Source organism: Ascidia mentula, chromosome 5 (genome assembly GCF_947561715.1).
Source record: "Ascidia mentula chromosome 5, kaAscMent1.1, whole genome shotgun sequence".
Lineage (NCBI taxonomy): Eukaryota > Metazoa > Chordata > Ascidiacea > Phlebobranchia > Ascidiidae > Ascidia > Ascidia mentula.
The window spans coordinates 21,408,609-21,429,266 of NC_138570.1; the positions used below are offsets into that span (position 1 = coordinate 21,408,609).

Here is a 20,658-nt window from a genome sequence, read left to right on the forward strand (position 1 = left end):
GTGTCGTCAAGGGCATTCTATTGTAGCCTACGTTAGTGTGCACCGCTGTTCCGTTCCGTTTATGTTGCACTGTTAAAAAATTTTACTGTGAAAACCACTGGCAGCAGTTTTTACATGTTCAACACGTAAAATCTACTGCGACTTTCACCGTAAAAACTTACGTTCATTTTGACGTTAAAAGGAAAAATTACGTGCTTTTCATTGTAAGAAATACGCGTATTTTCCAGTACATTTTACTGCTTTTATCACTGTAAAATTTACTTGCTAAACCACTGGCAGCAGTTTTTACCTCAATTGTCCTGGTAATTTTTACCCCAAAAATAACCGCAAACTGTGCACACAAAAATTGCCAAAAATTTGTTTATTGAATGACTTTGCAAACCATTAAGTGGTGCATGAATGCTGCAAAGAATGTATTAGCCTGCCCAAGGCCAACACTTTTGGATGTGTTCCTCCTGCACATCGTCGCTTATTGCTTTTGGAACCAGCCTGATTTATTTCAGCAAAGTATCTGCACAAAACCAAAATTTACTTTCATGTATTGCAACATTTCCAAAAATTTGTCCGCACCTAAACATTGCATCTTAGTCATAAATAACTGTTGGCAATACAAAAAAGATTACTCCCATAAAAGGGATATATATATAGTGTTTTTAAATAAAATAAATTGGTCTTAGCTTTATTTAGCATGTCAAAGTTTTCTTCCCAAAGTCACATATAGCTATTGACTATAGTGAGACTTGGTCTGGCCATAAAAAAACACCAATACAACATTATGTAATATTTAACAATTTAGAGTAGCAAGAGCTTACAAACCGTTGAATAAATTCCATTGTTGCTGCTGCCTTTTCTGGGTATTGTATGTTAAATACATAGAATGAACAAAAAAGACCGGAGAATGCAGGAAAAACTCACTGCATTGAAAAACCAAACTCCTCTCTATAATCAGCGAATAACAGCTGGATGATGCTGGTGTACTACCTAGAATTGAAAAGGAAAACACATTATTATACCCAAACCACGAAAATCCAACCAAAAAATGTAATACCTGTTGCAATTATAAACGGATTGGGATCACCATTCTCAATCGTTTCTTGCAGTAGCAAGTTATCCTGTCAAGAACATTTAGGTGCATAAGCATTCGGAGGCCTAAAAATGCATACTGATCACTTACTTGGATGCATTTTAAAACAGTTGAGGTATCTTCTTTGAAATAACTTCCCAGAAGTTCCAAAATTGAAGTGGACTTTTGGAGTTTTATTTCCTATTGTTTTGCATTCAAGCCTAATCTCTTTAATGCAAGCAGCAACAGATGGTTTTGCCATTGCTTTCAAAGCTCTGCAAAACATGCGGTTTACCTAACAAGCATGTATTTTTAATAAAAACAAATTATTACTTGTATGTGTGATAGCTGCGATTGGTCATTCTCACAGGAATTTCCTTTGGGTCATAACTTAAAGCCATAAGTTGACCATAGTGTTGCATGAGACATTGTGAGGTTGCCAAGAATGGCCATTTTTTAAAAATTTCGCTTACTCTGGCATTGGTGTTGATGTCTTTTCGTTGTTTCGAAAAGGTACTCTTCATTTGTTCCATCACTTCTTTCATGTTTCTTTCTTTTTTGGTAAATTCCTCTTGGAGCCATTTTTGAAATATGGTATCATTTTCATACCCACTACTGCTTGTAGAGGGTTCTGTGGAAATCTGATCTTCAAATTCACACAATTTTCACTTTTTTCTCATCACATTTTCCCAGCGATAAAATAACTGGTTGGAAACTGAATTATGGCCATTTCCTATTGGTACACTATCTACCACATCACGGAAGGATTTGGGATACCTCGAAACAATTCTATATGCAATTTTATCCAAATTCTTTCTTCCTGGTTTTAGTGTTAACTGAAATGAAAAATGAGCAACAACACTGTAACAGTCACCACTAAACTTTACAGGTCTATATGAACAGTACTTACTTTCAATACTTCGTCTATTGTCTTGTGAATTAACTCTTTTCTTTGCATGAGGTTGGGTACTTTGCCACTTTCCAAACATTGAATGTTTGCTGGGGAACACCGTTGCCAATGGATTGTAAACTCATAAATCCATTGCAATGATGTATTTGCTTCGACACTGCTAAAGCTGGAGTCTAGCGGTTCCGTCGAAAATCCAGAACTTGATGAAACTTTGAAAAAAACAATTGTGTACAACATTAAATACATATGACTGGTATAACGCTATGCAAAAAATTTACACAAAATACCTGGTTCTATATTAGGTGCTTTAAGCAGCTTTCTTGCCTGCACTAGGGTGAATTGTATCAGCAGGTCCTCTAATTCAAGGTGTCTGAAGTCACCAAGTTCACGGACACCAAGTGTATGTAAGTGTGAAACACACTCATCAAGTTTTGCTGGGTTATCAATCAGTTCAGGTAAAAGTTTAGTTACAAGATCTTCCATTTTTATGCATATAACTGACCTAAACACAAATGCATTGCTTCAAAACAACCATTTGTTTTAGTCCCACTCCATATACATATAGTGGACATTTGTGCAACAGATCATCAATGCAAATACATTTAAAGGAACCATCTTGATGTTGGACTTCATACACACCATATTATGGGAAAAAATTAAGAAATTTGGGGTACACAACAAAATACAGTTTGGATTCTACAATACATATTGCCTGAATATCACCAACTTGTAAGTCATACCCAAATTTGGACAAAACAACAAGCATGCCTACAGCATAAATGATACCTTGAAACTTGGCAGAAGTTAACATATCACATTTAAATACATCAAAACCAACACTTTGGATTACGCCCATTATTACACTAGAAAAATGAGTTGTTGGTGAAACACACACAAAAGCCTACTTATAGGCCTATAAAACAAATCCATTATTTCAACAAATTAATTATTAATTAAAAAAACAAATCAGTTATATAATACTTACCTCTACTGGTATCTTTCACAGCGTTTGATGACAAGTGCAAGCTTTTAACATGATTTCGTTGTATACTTTTACGCAATTATTTTCTGAAATTAAGCAAACCAGACAATTTACACACATTTTTACCAAGCAGACGCCCTTACCTCGCAGACAACTGTTTACAGTAACTTCTTCGCGAAAAAAAGAGAAAAAATATTTTGGGCGACTCTGATTGGCTGGCGAGAAAACCTCGCCGTTTTTACGGAAGCATGCACGTAATACGATTTTACAGGAAAATATACGCGGCCGCACACAGTAACTTTTACGCATAATTTTAACACATGTGTATTAAACTACGAAAATACAATAATGTTAATAGATAAGTGCATTCGCTCGCGTTACTAGCTTGAAGCCGTTTTTCACAAACAATGCATGATTCAACAGGAGATAATACTGTGGGGACGAAGCATCCTGTTTAATTGTCCCGCAGATATCCTGCAATGAGACTATAGAGTTATGTTTGTATTCACGTAAATCAGCAGAAACAATTTAAAGTAATTCTAGGTTGCGTTACTTTTGGTTACTGAAGAAAATTATAATGAAGTGTGTTTGGGTTGTGTTGGTTGTACTCTTTGATATTTTGCAATGCGCTAGAGCCCAAGGTAATTTTTTCTGTTACATTTATTATATGGATGTTATTGTTTTATAAAAAGTTCTTGAAGATTTGTATATATTTCAATCATGAGTATTATCACCAGGGTACGCAAATATTAGGCCAATACAAATATTTTTAACGGGTATCGTATCAAAACATAACTTCCTCTAATTCGTGTGATTCACTAATTACAATTGCATTTAACACAGGTACATGCGAATGGTGCTTCAGAGAGTTGTCGTGTGAAGAACCAAGCGCGGGCAGCCCTAACGAAACATGCTTGGGTTGCATCAGATCGACATGCGGTATATTGCTTAACAATAGGGCAGGATATAAACGCCTACGTAATGCAGTGTTTCCCAACATTAATGTAATCACGTACCATTGCACATCTTCTACAACCATAACAATGTCTACAATACGGAGGCTCTATATTTTCGCCGCTGGTAGCCCATGGCGTCCTCCTTTGAAACAAGTCGCCTTTTTGGGCAATACGTTGCTGTTGGTCGAGTTGCGTGCCACAATATACAGCAACATTTTACCTTGTGGTTAATGTAACCATGTCAACCGCAAGGAAACATGTAGCTGCAACAAAATCTGCTCGCGTACCACCTGGAATGCTGTTGTCGTAATGTGTATGATCGGGATGTTGTGCTCACCTAATTATCAACCACATTGTGATAGAACAACAACAATAAGAAATATAAACTTGCGTTTCCCGTTAGACCAGTTTTGTATTTTCAAGAGTTTCATTTAAATGTATCAGAGACTGAGTTTACGTTACGAAAATCGTGGCGCTAATTTACCAATATGCCATTGAAAGGAAAACAATACAATGCGCAGTATATATATGTGGTATGACACTTAATAACAATTATACGGTAGTCCTATATTTAAGAGCGTCATTTTAATGTATCAGAGATGGAGTTTTCTTTACGAAACTTGGCGTCGAGAGGAGTCGACTGCATAAAAACGAGTTGGATGAACGAAAGCTTGTGTTCCTCTTCTTGTCCCAATTTCACTGCTCAACACGAACAACGATTAATGAACTTCAAATCCTGCTTGAGTCCCTGTGTCGGTAAGTGCACAGCATAAGCGTAATGTTTATTAAGTAGTCTGGTGACAATGTACAAAAAACCTCCACAGTTTCTCGTTGGACGTGTTCGGTGTCAAGTTACATGCATTATTTTGCGCAGTCGCTCTTCAAACTTTTTTGAACGTGTTTGCTAAATTATAATTTCCGTTAACGTCTACACTTTCCTTGAAATCAAGCTTTTATAAGCTCACGTTAAGCGCAAAATTCGCCCTTGTAATCATTGCAAGACCAAAACTACGTTTGAAACATCGCTTTTCACAAGTGGTAATAACAAATGGTGGAAATCGTTGCAACTATAATGGGAAGCGATTATCGGAATAGGCTAACAGGAATTTTATAAAATAGACTATGCTATGGAGAACGGGGTTGCTCAATGCCGTCCGGAGATTCCGCACGACTTCGCCGACCCCCCACAGCAGTGCGTAGCTGATGAGGTTACTGAAGAATGCGGAAGCTGCTATCGACACGATATGTGCTTTACTGCTGATGAACTGGAGTCGAGCTGCCGTGCACATTTAAAAGCTACATGTCCACAAGGTAGTCACATACAGCAACTAGTTAAACCACTTTAGTTTTATATTCCGGACATTTATTGCACACGGGCCTAGAAAGAACATCACCACTAAACCTTAGGAGAAAAGAATTCGTGACTTGTGGCAATAAATTCGAGAACTTGATCTTATATTATTTATTTAAACAACTGAAGAATTAATTTTTCTCCAATGGCATCGTCGGTTTCTGATCAGATTTGGCAAACCTCGGGTATTTCGGATTCGCGTAATACGTACAGAAACTGTATGTCATAAAAGCGAAGTATTGCCGCTATTATAATTAAAGATCATATTGAATGAGTACGCCAGCGCAGTAAAAGACGGTCGACTCCGAATACCTTTTATCAGCAATCAAACCGAATGCAAATGTTTATTGACGTCATTCATTTTAATAATGGCTGTGGAAAACAACTCACACCTCTCTTCATTACGGTTTTTAATTTCTCTACAGCGAAATAATTTTGCTAAATTCCTTTTGTAATGCAGCTATTTCAACAGTTTCCACAGCTAGCTAGCCTCGTAACGGGGATTTAACCGCACCTTTAAAGCGGACATTGTGACATTTTTATTTTAGTCAAATTTCCTCAGAAGGATAATTACGCACACATAAACCTTACACTTTTAATGCTAGTGCTATTTCCCTGTTTAAGTACATACTGAAATGTGAGGAAGCACATGTTTGTAGGATTTGCAGACAATATTCGGATTCAGTCATGCATATTAAAGCTGATCGACTGCCGCTCTTTTTTGAATTCACATAATATTATGATAAAAATCACATTCGAGGAGCTTCAACGATGACTTGTATACATTTTCCAGGTTTCAATTCAACATGTATGATCCAGGCCTGGCAAGATGGCGGTTCAACATGCCCACCTATAAACACTACCATTATGAACCGTCTGACCGAATGCGGCATCTGTCTTAGCGAATGTGCCGGTACAAAACCTGACAGTGTTCTTATACTTCATAACATTTTACCTGACTGATGCACATCCTATAATGTCACAATATTTGCTGCTCGTTTTCAGGCATGTCAGCTTGTTTAAAAACTTGCAAAGATCAACGACCTCCTTTTCCCAGCGACGTTCAGTGTGCTCTTTGTCGTGCCTTGTGCGCAGGTGAGTTCATGTACACCTGCACCTATCTCACGGCTTTCCACCGCCACTAACTATCAGTATAACTGCACGTTAAGTGCAGTTTTTGCAATTCCAGTCCACTGGAGGCACAAGTTTTGTGCAGCTTGCTGTTATTGAAACATAAATAAATTTGCGGTTATGATATATGTAGTATTTAAACCACATACAACTTAATGGTGTGAATGTGTTGCAGGTACCGCAGATTCGACAGCTTGCGTCACACAAAATTGTGATTGTGCCCGGTGTGATGAATGTGTAGCAAGTTGCAAGTCACAGCACGGTATGTAAACGTACTTGAAATTATCATTCGCTACAATTCTGCTGTAGTTTGTTTTGCTCGTAAATATATTCCACTTGAAAAAAAACTTATTGCTTTGTTTAAGGGACGAAGTTTTTTAGTCTTTTGGATCCATGCACTTGCTTAGAACGAGCCACTCCTTTATCGACAACGATTTCACCCAGAATCTTGGGTAACTTATAATGTTTTGACTTTGTAGTTTCCAGTTGTACTAACGAATATATTTTAATTGGGGTACATTAAATTTTGTTTTAACAAATTCCCGTCCAAACCAATATTTTAGTTGTATTAATTTTTGAGTAAGATTCAGACACGGCCACGACAACTATTATATTTCATTAATGCAACTTCGGTCTTGGCACCCAAGTCGCGAAGCAAAGTCAAAATTTGCAGTCATTAGCTGGGTAACTAGAGACAAACCGCCGTTGATAAATCTTGTTGGAACACACTACGGCCAAGCAACTGCAAAAACAAATAGAGCCGAATTATTTTTTTTGTTTTGGGAATAATGCAGGTGGCGAAGAAACGTGCAAAGGAGATTATCCGTTTATGGCTTACATGTATCAGTTGTCTAATGTGCAAAATATTTTATTTGGGGGATCTCTGATTTCTGACGAATGGGTGATCACGGGTATCCCCAGGTATTTTTTTTGTTTCTGTCGTTTAAACTACACCAAACACCAGGCTATTTATTTTCTTGTTTGTATTCACTGACTTCCTTAAAACAAAATATCACGAACTATAGCTTCGCAAGGGAGACGATGGGAGTTGTTTTGGGAGATCGGATTCGATCGAGTGTTTCCGGAACAGAACAGTTCTTCACCATATCCGAATTGATAACTCATCCGAACTATGATGAATCAACTTTCAACTACAAAGTTGCACTTCTCAGAGTGAGTATAATTTTGAAGCGGAAGATACTAAAGTGAAAACAAAATGTAGATACAGGGATTATTCAAGCGCCTATTTATAGAATTTAAAAACAAACTTTTTGCAACTACTGCTCTACATTTCTGTTTTTTGGCCGGAAAAATTAATTTGTTGCCAAAGAACTTGCACAAATTGAGAGTTCACTGGTTACATTTTCGAACGTGGTGTCCACCGCCACACTATTCTATTGTTCAACTGCATGCAGTTTGCTTGCGAAAGACCATTGATATTGCAATAAATGAGGATCCACTTGCGAAACTGAGTAATAGCAAAGAACTGTTTATTCGACAGCTGTCGAGAAAAGCTACGTTCAACCAATTTGTGATGCCAGTTAACTTGGTGTCAGATGGAACAAGAACAGACGATGACAGCAATTCCTTTGCCGGGACTACTTGCTACATAGCGGGCTGGGGACAAACAAGTTTGTATATACAGCTTTCCGTATGAACTAACACACACCCTTCGCCATGCGGTTCTGCACTGGCTCTTACAGAGAACCATGTGCATGAATCCTATTTCTTCGACCTTGTAAACTACAAACTGATCTTTTTTCTCCTTGGGTGAAGATTATTTCAAATAAATATAATAAATTAATAAAACTATACCCGTAAAAGCATTGGAAAAACATGATTTTGTTGCAGGCCCGAGCGGTCCAGCTTCCGACGTATTGCTCCAACATGCCTCTGACATCGTTCCGATCACAAATTGCTCTTCGTTAACTGCATCGTTTGGAACATTCCGCGTGTCCGCCGGAGACCCAAAGTTTTGTGCTGAAGGCATTGCTGGAGAAGGCCTTTGCACTGTAAGTATTTATAATATACATTAAAATGGTCAAGTGAAAACATGCTGAGGGAAAACCTGGACGAAATTGCCAACTCTGGTAACGAAACTGGTGGCAACCAACTTTTAAAGATAATAAGCTTCACTTACATGGCGTCAACAACTTTGCCAGTCACAAGAATTCCCATATTTTTTGCAGTTTCAAATAATATCGTTTTATTCAAAGCACGATGGTGGAGGCGGTCTTGTCTGCCGCCATCCCAACCAAGGTAATCAGCTCTTCCTTCATGGAGTTTTGTCATACGGTCAAAGTGTCTGCGATATCTGGAATGTCTACGACAAGGTACTTCAAGTCCCAGGTTTTGAGTGGAAATCTTAACCTTTGATACTTGACTAAGAAAATTTCTTCCACAGATAGCCGACGTGCGTGTGTGGATTGACGGAGTCATTTCTGCTTAACATCAAAACAGGACGGAACGCCACATTTGTCGGCTTATAATAAGAAACATATACTCAGAGTTAATAAACAACACACATGTATTAGGCTTGTCGTTGAAAGGATTTTAGTTTCAGTTAATTTCCGTTGGTAGATCTTGATCAAAGTTGGTAGATCTTGAACAAAGTTGGTAGATCTTGAACAAAGTGAATTAAATTTATATGCAGCTATTTTTCGTCTATAAAGACTAATTTCTCGGTAAAGATCCAATACCTGAATAAAAACATACAAGAAATATGCTTTCTTACTTGGGGTACTCAACATTACGCAAAACCCAAGGTTTCCACAAATGACGCGTGGATGTGTTGTTTTAACATTGTAGGAGCGTCGCAAAGTATTTATTATTGTTCTCCAGGGAGCGTTTATGGCGGGGTATTACTTATGGATATGACTTTTTAATTATGCACCACATTCCTAAATTTTATTTTGTTGTAATTAGAACCGGCGTAACATCAAATACCGGTGCAAGGGTAACATCGGGTGTGACGGGGATAGCTCAGACAGTAAGTTTCAACCGACATTTTTGTTCATTTCACAAATATCCAAAATCAAAGACGAAGAGATTTCAGCAATACCTGTTACGTTTGCCATTTTATGACGCATCGGTCAGGGACGAACGAAATGTGGAAAGGCAATTATATCGCATGCAAACAAAATAAACTGATACCCAGATCGCTTGGGTGGTAGAGGATAAAATACATCGACTTCCAAACGCTGCATCGAGTGGGCCAATGGTGCCTTTTTTCTTGTGCAGTGATTTTTATAACACTAACATTAGATATATGCCCGGCAAATCGTTATACAGTTTCTTTCGGCATTGCTTAGAGACCTACTCCCATAGGCAATTACCCTCTCTTTATCGTTCACGCTCTGCGACAAAAGACATCCTACAGCGATATAGGAAGGGTCTGTATCGACCACAAACGGCTGTGCGAAATTTGATATTGTAAAATGGGCGCCGAAGTTAAACGCTCCTTGGAATCACCAAAAGCATTCGTAAATCTTTGATCAAATCTGAAATCTTTACTTTATCCGTAAGTCGGTGAAGAGGGACAGCGATATGCATAATTCTGTATATATTTGCGGAATTGGATGTCAAGCCGAGAAATTGGTGAGCGTCTTTAAGTTCGTGGCTGTAGCCATTGAGACACGGTCTTTACTTTGTTTGAGTCACAACTTACGCCGCTTCTCGATAAGATATATCCCAGGAAGTCAACTTACGTTTAAAACTCGGCCTATTTAGATGGTTTTCGTGGATTTACAAAAACATATATACATGTAGTTACAGTATAGATACATATAACTTATAGCCTATATATACATATAGTTTATACAAGAAACATTAGTTTTGCTGAACGATGAGGAGATTAATTATTTTTTAACGCTTTCTCTTCCATTATTTCAAGTAATATTTAGACTTGTGACACTTTAAACAAAGTAAATTGGAGTTTTTTTTTGTAAAGAAAAACGGAGGCAGAAAACAAGTCTGAAATCCATGACGGAAGATTTTCAACATTTAAACAAATCGTTTCGATAGAGTAAAAATAGACTGAAATTACACTTAGGACATTTCTCAGAACAAGGTCTGCACAGTTTTAGTCCACTCACATTGTCAAAATATCCATAGCAGTATTCCATGATAGTTTGATTCTCTTGAAGGTTATTTTGTGCATCGATACACAACCAAAAAAATCACATGCCAAGCCAAAATCAGTGGTCATGGTACCCCTCCATAAAAAAATTGTATTTTCGGTAAGCATCAAAATACGTTTCCAATATAACCAACATATGAGACCAAAAATTAGAAAGAATATTAAAATATATACGAATGTAATTTATTTATAGGTTTGGGCAAAACCATAGTTTAGAACACCTGCTTTTATAAAACAGATACATACAAAATACACCTTAAGCCGATGCAGAAAGAAATAGCATGACAGCTGTTGCGATTTGGACAAATGGTGTTTTATTATCATGGCCTTTTTTGCACATATTTTTACGTCATTGGTCAACACAAAATTTCGTCGCCAGGGCTCATCTTTCACTTCAATTTCCTTAAAAATGGTCAAAAACTACGGCTATAACAATGTCTTAAAGCAGTGCCAATTCCCACCTTCAGCCAGATATGTGTAACTTTCAGCACAGCCGGACGAATACACAGAAGCAGAGAAGACCACGGACGTGTTTCGTATTTCATGTGAACTAGAGTAGTTAGAGAAATAAGTTGCTATTACAGTACGATTATAAAAAGTCGATTTCAGTTATCGACCCAGAATTGAACAAAGCATTTAGACCCATCGCCGGTACCCTGCGACTAACTCCCAAATCTTTACTGTGTAGCCACCACTACAGCAATTCCCAGATAACGTAACGAATAAAGCAGATCTGTGATCCACGTCATCCGCATTGGTGAGACTCACATTCCGCAAGAGTTTTGTCAGAATTTTTGCCACTGGAACAAGCTGACCGACAGCAGCTCGTATATGTAGAGCAGGGCTTCCTAATCTTGAAGTCCTGACGCTGAAGATCCAACGACGAATTTTAAGTGTCGCAAAGTGTACAAATATGTCACACGAAGTTTGAACTTCTCGGTCTAGAATGCATGTGTACAACAACCGTCTGGCGACTTTCACAAAATCTGCATCCAGCAATCCCACCCCTTTAAAAAACTCCAACGCATTTCTCATTCTTGAGAAAAGATTGATGCTGCCTCAACAAAGCCTGATGCAAAGTCGATGGAACTAATGATAACCTCCAAAAATGAAACCCGGCAAAAAATTGAATGTTCGAATGTAAAAAAGAAATTCAAACGATAAAACACATTCCGACCCTCTTACTTTCTAGGCCCTACAATGGACGAAAATGTTAAAAAAACATTACCAGCAAAGTTCTCTTCTGGCTCCTTGACTGGTGTGAGAAGATATGTTTTGACGACCGATTCAAGACCATTTCTATATCGGGGATTCCCCCACAAATGTCTCACGGCCTCGTTTTTGAAAACCTTAATCGGATGTTTTTGGTTGTAATGAAGTTTTACAACGCTAACTTTACTTTGTTGGTTGTTCGTTTGAAACATAATTCTGAATCAAAATGCTTCGAAACATCGAATTATTAACGCACACAAGTCAATATGTACAAACGTGCCCGTTCTTGTCTGGTGCTTTTTTCTACGAGTAATTTTGCAATGATGTAGTTAACATACACGTATTTATACATGTATTCGCATATAGGCCTATCATTGCATCATGTGGTAGCCTATGTATGTGCATGTCACTAAAGATCCAAAGGCAGTTTGAATTATCCAACTTATGTATCAGGACAAGAGCTATAGTATTATTGATCAGCATTACGATTGCGCATTAATACACGTATATAAAAAAGTATCTTAAATCATTTGTCCATCGATAACAAATTCAGCTGCAGACATATTGAATGTACATGTTCTTGAAAAAACTTCAATTATAAATGGTCAAATCTTGTTCATTGTATTGGTAAAGGCATTGGGTATAATTTATTGTACACATCAGCATTCTGAGGTAATTGCAAAACATTTCTTTTCAGCGTCAAATTTATCAGAGGACATACCCACATATATAGACTGTTTGAGCGAAAAGTAAATGAAATTAGGACGATATAGTCAGGATACATTCCGCCGCTCAAACCATACAAACTTACACAGGTTTATTAGCTCTGTGTACCCTCCACTTTGCTAGTTGCGAAAAGACGCCATGTCATTGATGTTGACTCAACGTTTAGCCTGCTAGATAAGCATCACGACTCGATTTTATTAATTTTCTGTGAACAAATTTCAAGTCATCCATGCAAGGCATTGATTCTTACCTTTTCATTGTGCTCGTGGCTAAATTATGTTTCTGAACAATTGAGAGCAAGTGTGATCAGTTGTAGCATATTATAGTGCAGATTTGCAATAGCAAACCTTCTTAAAATGATAACAACTGTAGAATTTTCTGTTAAATTTAAGATGTAAGTAATTACAAAATATTTTCTAACGAATAAAAGACTTAAAATTAGTAAGATCAACAAAATATGCAAATGCACTTTATTCAAGAAACATTAATTTTGCTGAACGATGAGGAGATTTGACGTTTTTTAACACTTTCTCTCCAGTTATAGGATCCACGTAATCTCGTTAATCAATCTCCACAATGCATTTTGCTTCCAAGTTTTGAACAGCCTTTACAGTGTACAATAGAGTAATATTTGAATCCGTCTTTTCTGGCAATTTCCATTCGTCTGCAAGGGCGCAATAATAAAAGCGCGATACTTAGCATACGCCGTTACCTTATACAATGCCTTGTAACAATCACACAAAAATATTTGAAACATTTATTCACAAGTTAATTTTAAACCTACTACTTGTACAAAGCTCTTGCAATTCCTTGTTTAGAATATTTTTCCTTTACACACATCGCAATTCCACCGATGTACGGAAAGTGTCCGGCATATGTTTTGATGTGCTTTTTAAATTGCGAGTAGTTTTATTTACATTTTCAAAGAAGAGTTTACCCTTTTTAATATAAGGATTTGATATTTTAGTTAATATCTGTTTGTAAATTGAACACATTACGACCAAACCAATAGATGCCGCGAATGTAATAAGATTTCCAACTTCTGTCATTTCGTCAAAATTATTTTTTGAAAACAAAATTAAATATCATGTTCGAATAAACACAAATTGAAAAGATATCACAAAATCAAGACAGCTTATGACAAGCAACATATTGACAATTGGGAAAACGTCATTCAGGCTTTGGGAAAAAACGTCATTATGTAATTTAGTTCACTGGAATCGCAGCTAGGGCAATAAAGGAGTCTGGAACTAGGCTACTTTTTCCGGTAGATACTCTAACTGTCTGTGTTAGAGTCTAAAACGTCACGAACGGGCGATAGGGATTTCCCCAGGTCATGCATAGCTTCTTGAACTTGCGTTTTCACGAGACTAAGCAATAGTACAACTTGTAGCAACGCGCATGTTTCCCTACTTAATTCTTTACACATTTAGAACACAGACGGACTGAAGGCTGCAGACGGTGTTAAGCTTTCCTGCAGGAGCTCCCACAAGCTTTCATTTCGTAATCCTTCGAGAAGCTAGTCCAGTCTCTCTCTCTGTCGCTCGTGCTCTCTCGATCCTGTCGTTATTACCGCCATCGCGCTGTAACGTTCGCACGTCCTTTTAATAGTTAATTCGCAGCAATTCAGTCACGTGTTAAACTCTTGTTAAACGCGCTTGAAACAAATTATACTTAAGCCGCCTGGCATTGCAATGGTGTCTTTCAATTAATACACAAGTCTGCCACGGAGTCGAACTTAGTAACCTATACAGCAAGAACACGCAAGCAGACTTTAGCACAGCAAGCAGCGACAGGGAATTCATTAGTACGCTGCAAACTCTAATATTAAGTTTGCAAATGCAAAATAACCCCACCTGCTGGTATGTTTCAAACTAAAGGCAATGGGTTAACCAGACCCAACGCTCTACCAACTAAGCTACACGATTACAGAGATTTGAAGGTAGTTTATAATGATCAAGATACACTGGTGAGTCAGCACACAACTTTCCTAACGATCTTCACATCTCTACCACTAATCACACCACGCAGAAATATATCGCGATATCATATGTGAAGGTTGGCTATTGCAGATGAGGTTGCCAAGTACGGGTTTTCATAGTAGAGCGATCCTGTCTAGTTCCTGCGTTAGTAATTCGTACAACCATAAACAACCATGTACATGCATTCATTTTTATTTTACAGACAGTGATATCTACATGTTATTGGAATATCGTTTTTCTGGCATTGTTTTATCCAAGTTGCCACACAGTTGGAATGTCCGCCGAAGCTACAGCCTTGACAGTATGTGTAGAGTCCGCGCACTTGAAGCTGACAGTAGAAACACGTGACTGGTTTGTTTTTGTGTTCCGCATCAATGCGTCTGTCACATGACCAGGGGTTACTCTGGGGCATTCGTCGTTGGCAGACTTGGCATCCCAGGGTGAAAGTTGAAGAGGATGAGAGAGATTGGATTGCAGGAACTCGGCTCAGTTTTACAACCTGAATGAAAATTGTAAAGCTAGCACAGTGCCACTCAACAGCTGCACTGATGAGATCTTACAGGTCGAAACAATGCGTGTACACACTCTGTCTGCAGCTTTCAATGAAAATTATTTTAATTGATAAATGTGAAAGAGTTGAATTTGTTGATGTTCTTGTGCAAGTTTCAAACTAAAAGTAATTGTACTTATATTGGCATAACATCTGTATACAACTTACACAATTCATATTATTGGCTCCACTTTGCTTATCATAGAGTAGTTATTTCACCTGAGCATGTTGTATCCATAACCTGTTCTTTGCCAACAAATCAAGGTAGGAGTTTTGCCAATGATCAACTGTTTCAACATCAATAGGAAGGTTATATGTGGATGGATAGGATGACATTGCAAGCAGCATACACACTGGACTTTGCACATCATTCATTTCAGCAAAAAATCTGCAAATACATTGAATACAACGCATGTAGCAAACTGAAAACTGTTAGAGTTTTGTGAAAAAATAGAAAAAGAAATTCAACTCCACAACTAATTTTGAGTGAATAAACATGATTGAAGGTTATGTGTGTTGTGGATGGCAACATTAGAGAGAAGAACATTCTTGTAAAGACTTTTTACCTACGTACAAGCAGTTGGCAGATTATTTTATCTCATTGTCTGGTAAGCGTTAGTTCTGTTGTTTCAAAAATATGCTGTTGATAAATCGTTGTATTTCTTTGTCAATTTAAAAAATACGATGTTTTGCCGGAATGCTTTGAACAGCACAAACTTACTCTAATTGCTGACAGGCAATCTCTTCTTTGATTGAATCGAGTGGAGCCGGCCAGAGAGTGGGACACACACTGATGACTCCATCTGAGATGTTAAGCTCCTCATCAGCAGGAGATGTTGAGGAAGAAGAATTCATCTCCTTGGTAACGACCTTCTCATGCCACCTCCCACCGTGAGCAGTCAGGATTCGTTTTTCAGATTCATTTTCAATATTCATTCCAGAAGGTGCATCTATTCGACCAAACTTTGATATCGCGTCCAGTTCGATGTCCTGAAAAAGACAGGAGATTGTTTCTTACATCTTTCATTACTTAGGGTGTGGTGCAACCTTAAAACTGTGTTCACAGCAACCATATGTTTAGCAACACAAAACACTGTGGCCTATGTATCTATATATATCGATCACACCTCTCTCTGTTGGAACGCTTCAGTTGGAACGAGATATTCGTGCTCAGACAAAAACTCAGCTTCTGATGTTATTCCACCATAACCAAACCTAAATCATTAAACTAGATTACAGATTATAATTTCCACTACATGTTTTAATTTTAGACATCTTGGTGTTTAATTGTAGATAACACCGTGAATTTTGTTGCGGATGCAGCAACAGGAAAGCATGATAATATATTCTTTTACTAGTTTATGCACAATTGTGTTGCAACAAACTTTGCATGACTTTATATTTAAGAATAATATCTCTGAACTACCCAGGGTCATCATCTGTCATGTAGAGATCAGGTTCTGATTGTCGTCCTCGAGCGATATCAGTGAGATAATCTTCTACCTCAAGTCTTCCATCATCAGAACGTTGATCAGCTTCCCCACCATGGATTGCTGAGCCATTCAATGCATGCGAACCATGCAGTTCATCCTACAGCAAACACAAATCAGTTATTGTGTGTAGAAGCAATCTTGGTAAAATTTATTTCCAACAATTAGTGATAATCAATATTTGCCATGTTATGAACAAATACTGGTTTAACTTTAGAAAATCATTTTGTTTTTTAAACATCAAACCATGGTCACAAGAATCCTTCGATTCCACCCCCATAAAAAACATGGCATAATTATATCTATTCCTACAACTTTCTGCATACCAGGCATTTCGCAACTACTTATAAGGTGAAGATCTGCAACAATTGTTTATTCAGTAGCAGATATTACGTCACTAAAACCACCTCACCTTTTTCACAGTGAGTGAGTGCCTTTTGTTTTTTGCCTCTGCTTTTTCTAACTTTTCTGAAACTTCAGGTTGTGATTTGTTCAAATGAATCTCTTTGTTGAAAAAAACTCCAAGCAATTTCCACGTCCGAGCAACATTACAGAATCCACCTTTTAAAGCAACATCAGAGTTGTGCGAGCAAAGCTCTTCGAAAGTCATTTTTGTCCCACTCCCATCTAAAACATAGTTTTTCGCAACAAACCTAAATTGGTTAAGAGTTAATTGCTCTACAACAGAGTCCGTCATAGTTGGATAATCATCAAAGTCAGAACTTGGTTTTAAATCAGACTTGGTGCTTGAAAATATTCTGAACTTTGATCTGGAATTAAGAAAGTTGTTTTGTCTTTGAAATGCAACTGGCGAAGAAGGACTGGAAATACTCAAACCGTCCAAATCAATCACGTCTTTTGATCCAGTCTTCCATCCAAATATTGTTGGTAGTTTTGAAGCAGAACCAGTGGGACTCTGTGCCCTGGGTGTTGATGCTGTGGCTTGACTTGCAAGGGCGATATGACCACAAGAGCTGATGGCAAGTCCACTACTCATGGCCTGCTTAGCTGGACAAGAAGCGTCAAGTAATGAATGCATCATGAGACGGCCATCTTTCGAACATGACAAAATAAAATTTGGATCTGACTTTTTCCAAACTATTCCAGAGGGGCTGTCTGTGTGATCCTTAAAATATGTTCAGTTCATTGTTTAAAAAGTAAATTAATCAAAAAACAAATGGTTGTTTGATACAACAACAATTATAATTCATACCTGGAAATGAGCAAATGGGACATATTTCCTATGCAGATGCCAAATGTTCACGCTGAATTCAAGCATCATAGATATAGTAGCAAGTTGCTCTGGATGGTGGGGTCTCCATTTAACCGAAGCTACGGACGACATGGTTGGAACATTGTTTATTTCTTTCTCCCTGTTGTTTTCAATCGACCAAACCTGGAATGCGACAAGTGGAAACATTGGAAAACAATATTTAACACCGACAATGATTAGATCCGTTACCAGCAATGACATGAAAACCACCTTTCACACGCCCTCCAGTGCAAAAACAGAGTTAAAAAATTATTCGTGTTATTACAATCACTCACCTTAACCATGTTATCACGCCCTCCAGTGGCAAGAGTCATTTTATGATCTGGATCAGGGTGCCAGTCGAGAGTATACACAGATCCCTTGTGTGCGATAAACTGGTGAACGTAACCTGTAGGTCGCCTGTAATCCCATATCTAGTAACAACAACAACCAAAATTAACATGAAAACTTTTGGTGCAATATTTTAATTTTTTCTCACTAAAATGCTGAGTTTGCATTAATACCGGGAACATTTTTAGTATCACAAGCACTGGTTTACTGTTTCACTGGAAGGACATACCAACTATTTCAAAAAAACCTAGATTTTGAAATGGTTTCATATGTTACAATATGACAGTGAGGGGATTTTCACAACATGACAGCATTAAATATCCAGATTCAGTTTAAAATTGGCTGCAGGTATTTTTAAATAAGTTAGCACACCCCTAAAACTTACTTGTACATAACCATTATCGAAGCTAGCAGCAAAAATAAAATATTCATGAGGATTGAACTGAACACTTCTCACGCCATCAGCTTTGCTTTGAAACGTGTAGGTACTTTCCCTTCTCCTCAAATCAAACAGCTTCATCGTTCCGTCCTTTAAAAAACAAATGATACAATATGGCTTCTAAGCTTGTTATTTGAATAAACACATATTTTTATAAACTTTACACTCTGCTTTGACTTGTTTGCAGCCAAAAGCAAAATATCACTTGTGATGCATATATTTTCTTACAGAAAAATGTACGTGCTCCTGTAAGAAGTGTTACAAGTTATATTGAGTACGAAAATAAACTTTAACGAACAAGATTTGCTGATTGCGAAAAAGGCTTGTGTCATATGACAATGCAAATTTAAACAAACTTGTCTAACGGTCTTGACAGGTCCCATCTACATAAGAAACACATTTTTATTTAAAAACCACCCATATATAAAACACCTGTGATCCACTTAGCAAAAGATTTCCTTCCGAGTTGTGAAACGAAACTTTTGTGACCGTGCGACGATGTTCAGACAATATAGCGAGCTTCTTTTCACGACCAGGAGTGTTTAAATCCCAAGCTACAACCGCTCCATTAGTAGCAGCAGTTGCGATCAAATTTTCATCCACGGGACTCCAACCCACGTCAGAACAACTCATGTTCAAACCCTGAAATGAAAAAACAAAACATTTTAATTAATTGTGTATGTGTAAACTAATTATGCTGATGAACAGCAATTGTAATCTTAAAAAATTAGGTTAAGCATGCAGCCACAGGTAAAAGCTAATTTGATTTCAATAACTTATGATGTATTATTTTGTTGGGTGGTAACTGGCTTTGGCCAGTCATGAGCAAAGAAAAATACCAATATCCCTCCCTTAAAAATACAACAGCAATTGCAAAAACATACACTCATAACATGAAACGAAACACAATCAGCACTATCAAACTTAGTGGCACACATTAATTCCATCGGAGCAAACCTGTTTTCTTCCAATATGAAGATTAAGGTGCTCGCTGAAACCATTAACCTCATCAACATGATAAATTTTCAACAGAGACCGTCCAGCGATGACCACTTTACTGTTGTCCTTACTGAGGCAAAGTGCATTCACTGCTGTTCCAACATCTATTGAAACGGCTTTGTTTCTCTTCATAATTTCAAGTTTTCCGATGAAATATGCGGTGTTTTATATTTAATATCACTTCCACAACACATAAGCACTTTGGTTTACAGAAGACAAGGTCATGAAATTTATTGTATATTTAAAGAACAACACACTGGCTCTGTTTGCCTTTGCAAATTTTTGATAAAATTACACAATAACAACAATTATTCCAATCCGACCCAGAAAAACCATTTAAGCGCAGATGCAAAGGTGATTTTTCAGATATAAAGAAACCTGCTTACGGTTAACTACATAAGTACAGTAGCAGCAAGTTCTTAAACAAACTAATTCCCGAGAAAATGTAAACAAAACAAATTCGTCTCTTGCACGCTTCAGTGATTTTCCAACACGAACAGCGATTTTATCCTCGCAACCAGAACATTAACTTTTCTGGAAGATACTTTTACACCGGGTCACAAAGTTTTTCCAAACTTGATCCACATATAAACCTATGCAACATAGAAATCTGTGCGAATATTAACGCTACGATTTCGTGTAGTATTTCAAGTTAAATTTGCAAACAAAAATAACAGATGGTGGCCCTGTTTACACCTAATCATTAAAATTTGCACGGAATTCTGTTTTACACAGACTTATACGTGGATCAAGTTTGGAAAAAACTTTGTTACCCAGTGTAGTAGCATTTTCCAACTGTTCTAATGCTGATTGCTGACTTGAAATAATTACCTAATTTTTTTTTGTACACACAAAATAGGCAGATTGAATCAAGTTGATATACATTTTGCATGAACGAGCAATATTCTATATTACAAATATTCGGTTGGAAGCCAACAATTTATTGTAGTAAAGCTACTCGATTTCTACAAAAATTTAAGGTAAATATGCATATGTCTAACTTTGTCAAACATTCTTTACTAAGTGCACACGATGCAATTATGAGTAAAAAAATGTTACATCAGTGGAAGAATCTGGGATGTTCACAGTTTTATAAATCTCACAAAACGTGTCACTTCAAAAGGGA

General features: G+C 37.4%; 1 protein-coding gene and 1 pseudogene across 1 annotated transcript; both read right to left on the bottom strand.

Moving 5' to 3' along the window:
• Window positions 1-1,185: 1,185 nt before the first annotated feature.
• On the bottom strand, window positions 1,186-2,456 carry LOC145903637 (uncharacterized; annotated as a pseudogene).
• Window positions 2,457-14,627: 12,171 nt separating this feature from the next.
• Window positions 14,628-19,799, bottom strand: LOC145903379 (GATOR2 complex protein WDR24-like). Its single transcript, XM_082991460.1, has 11 exons — window positions 19,491-19,799; window positions 18,966-19,175; window positions 18,480-18,623; window positions 18,040-18,177; window positions 17,705-17,887; window positions 16,904-17,617; window positions 16,428-16,591; window positions 16,129-16,216; window positions 15,723-15,991; window positions 15,221-15,389; window positions 14,628-14,950 (listed from the first exon to the last, which is right to left on the bottom strand). The coding sequence occupies exons 1-11, from the start codon at window positions 19,662-19,664 to the stop codon at window positions 14,648-14,650; spliced, it is 2,556 nt and encodes an 851-aa protein (XP_082847586.1). The 5' UTR covers window positions 19,665-19,799; the 3' UTR covers window positions 14,628-14,647.
• Between the last annotated feature and the right edge of the window lie 859 nt (window positions 19,800-20,658).

Bases quoted from the DNA above. Each gene is read 5' to 3' on its own strand.
- LOC145903379 (XM_082991460.1), bottom strand. From the start codon at position 19,664: ATGAAGAGAAACAAAGCCGTTTCAATAGATGTTGGAACAGCAGTGAAT. The intron at 18,624-18,965 runs GTGTTTTATATA...TGTTTTTTAAAG, and splicing joins TTTTGCTAAGTGGATCACAG to GACGGAACGATGAAGCTGTT. The intron at 15,992-16,128 runs GTGTGATCGATA...TGTCTTTTTCAG, and splicing joins AAGCGTTCCAACAGAGAGAG to GACATCGAACTGGACGCGAT.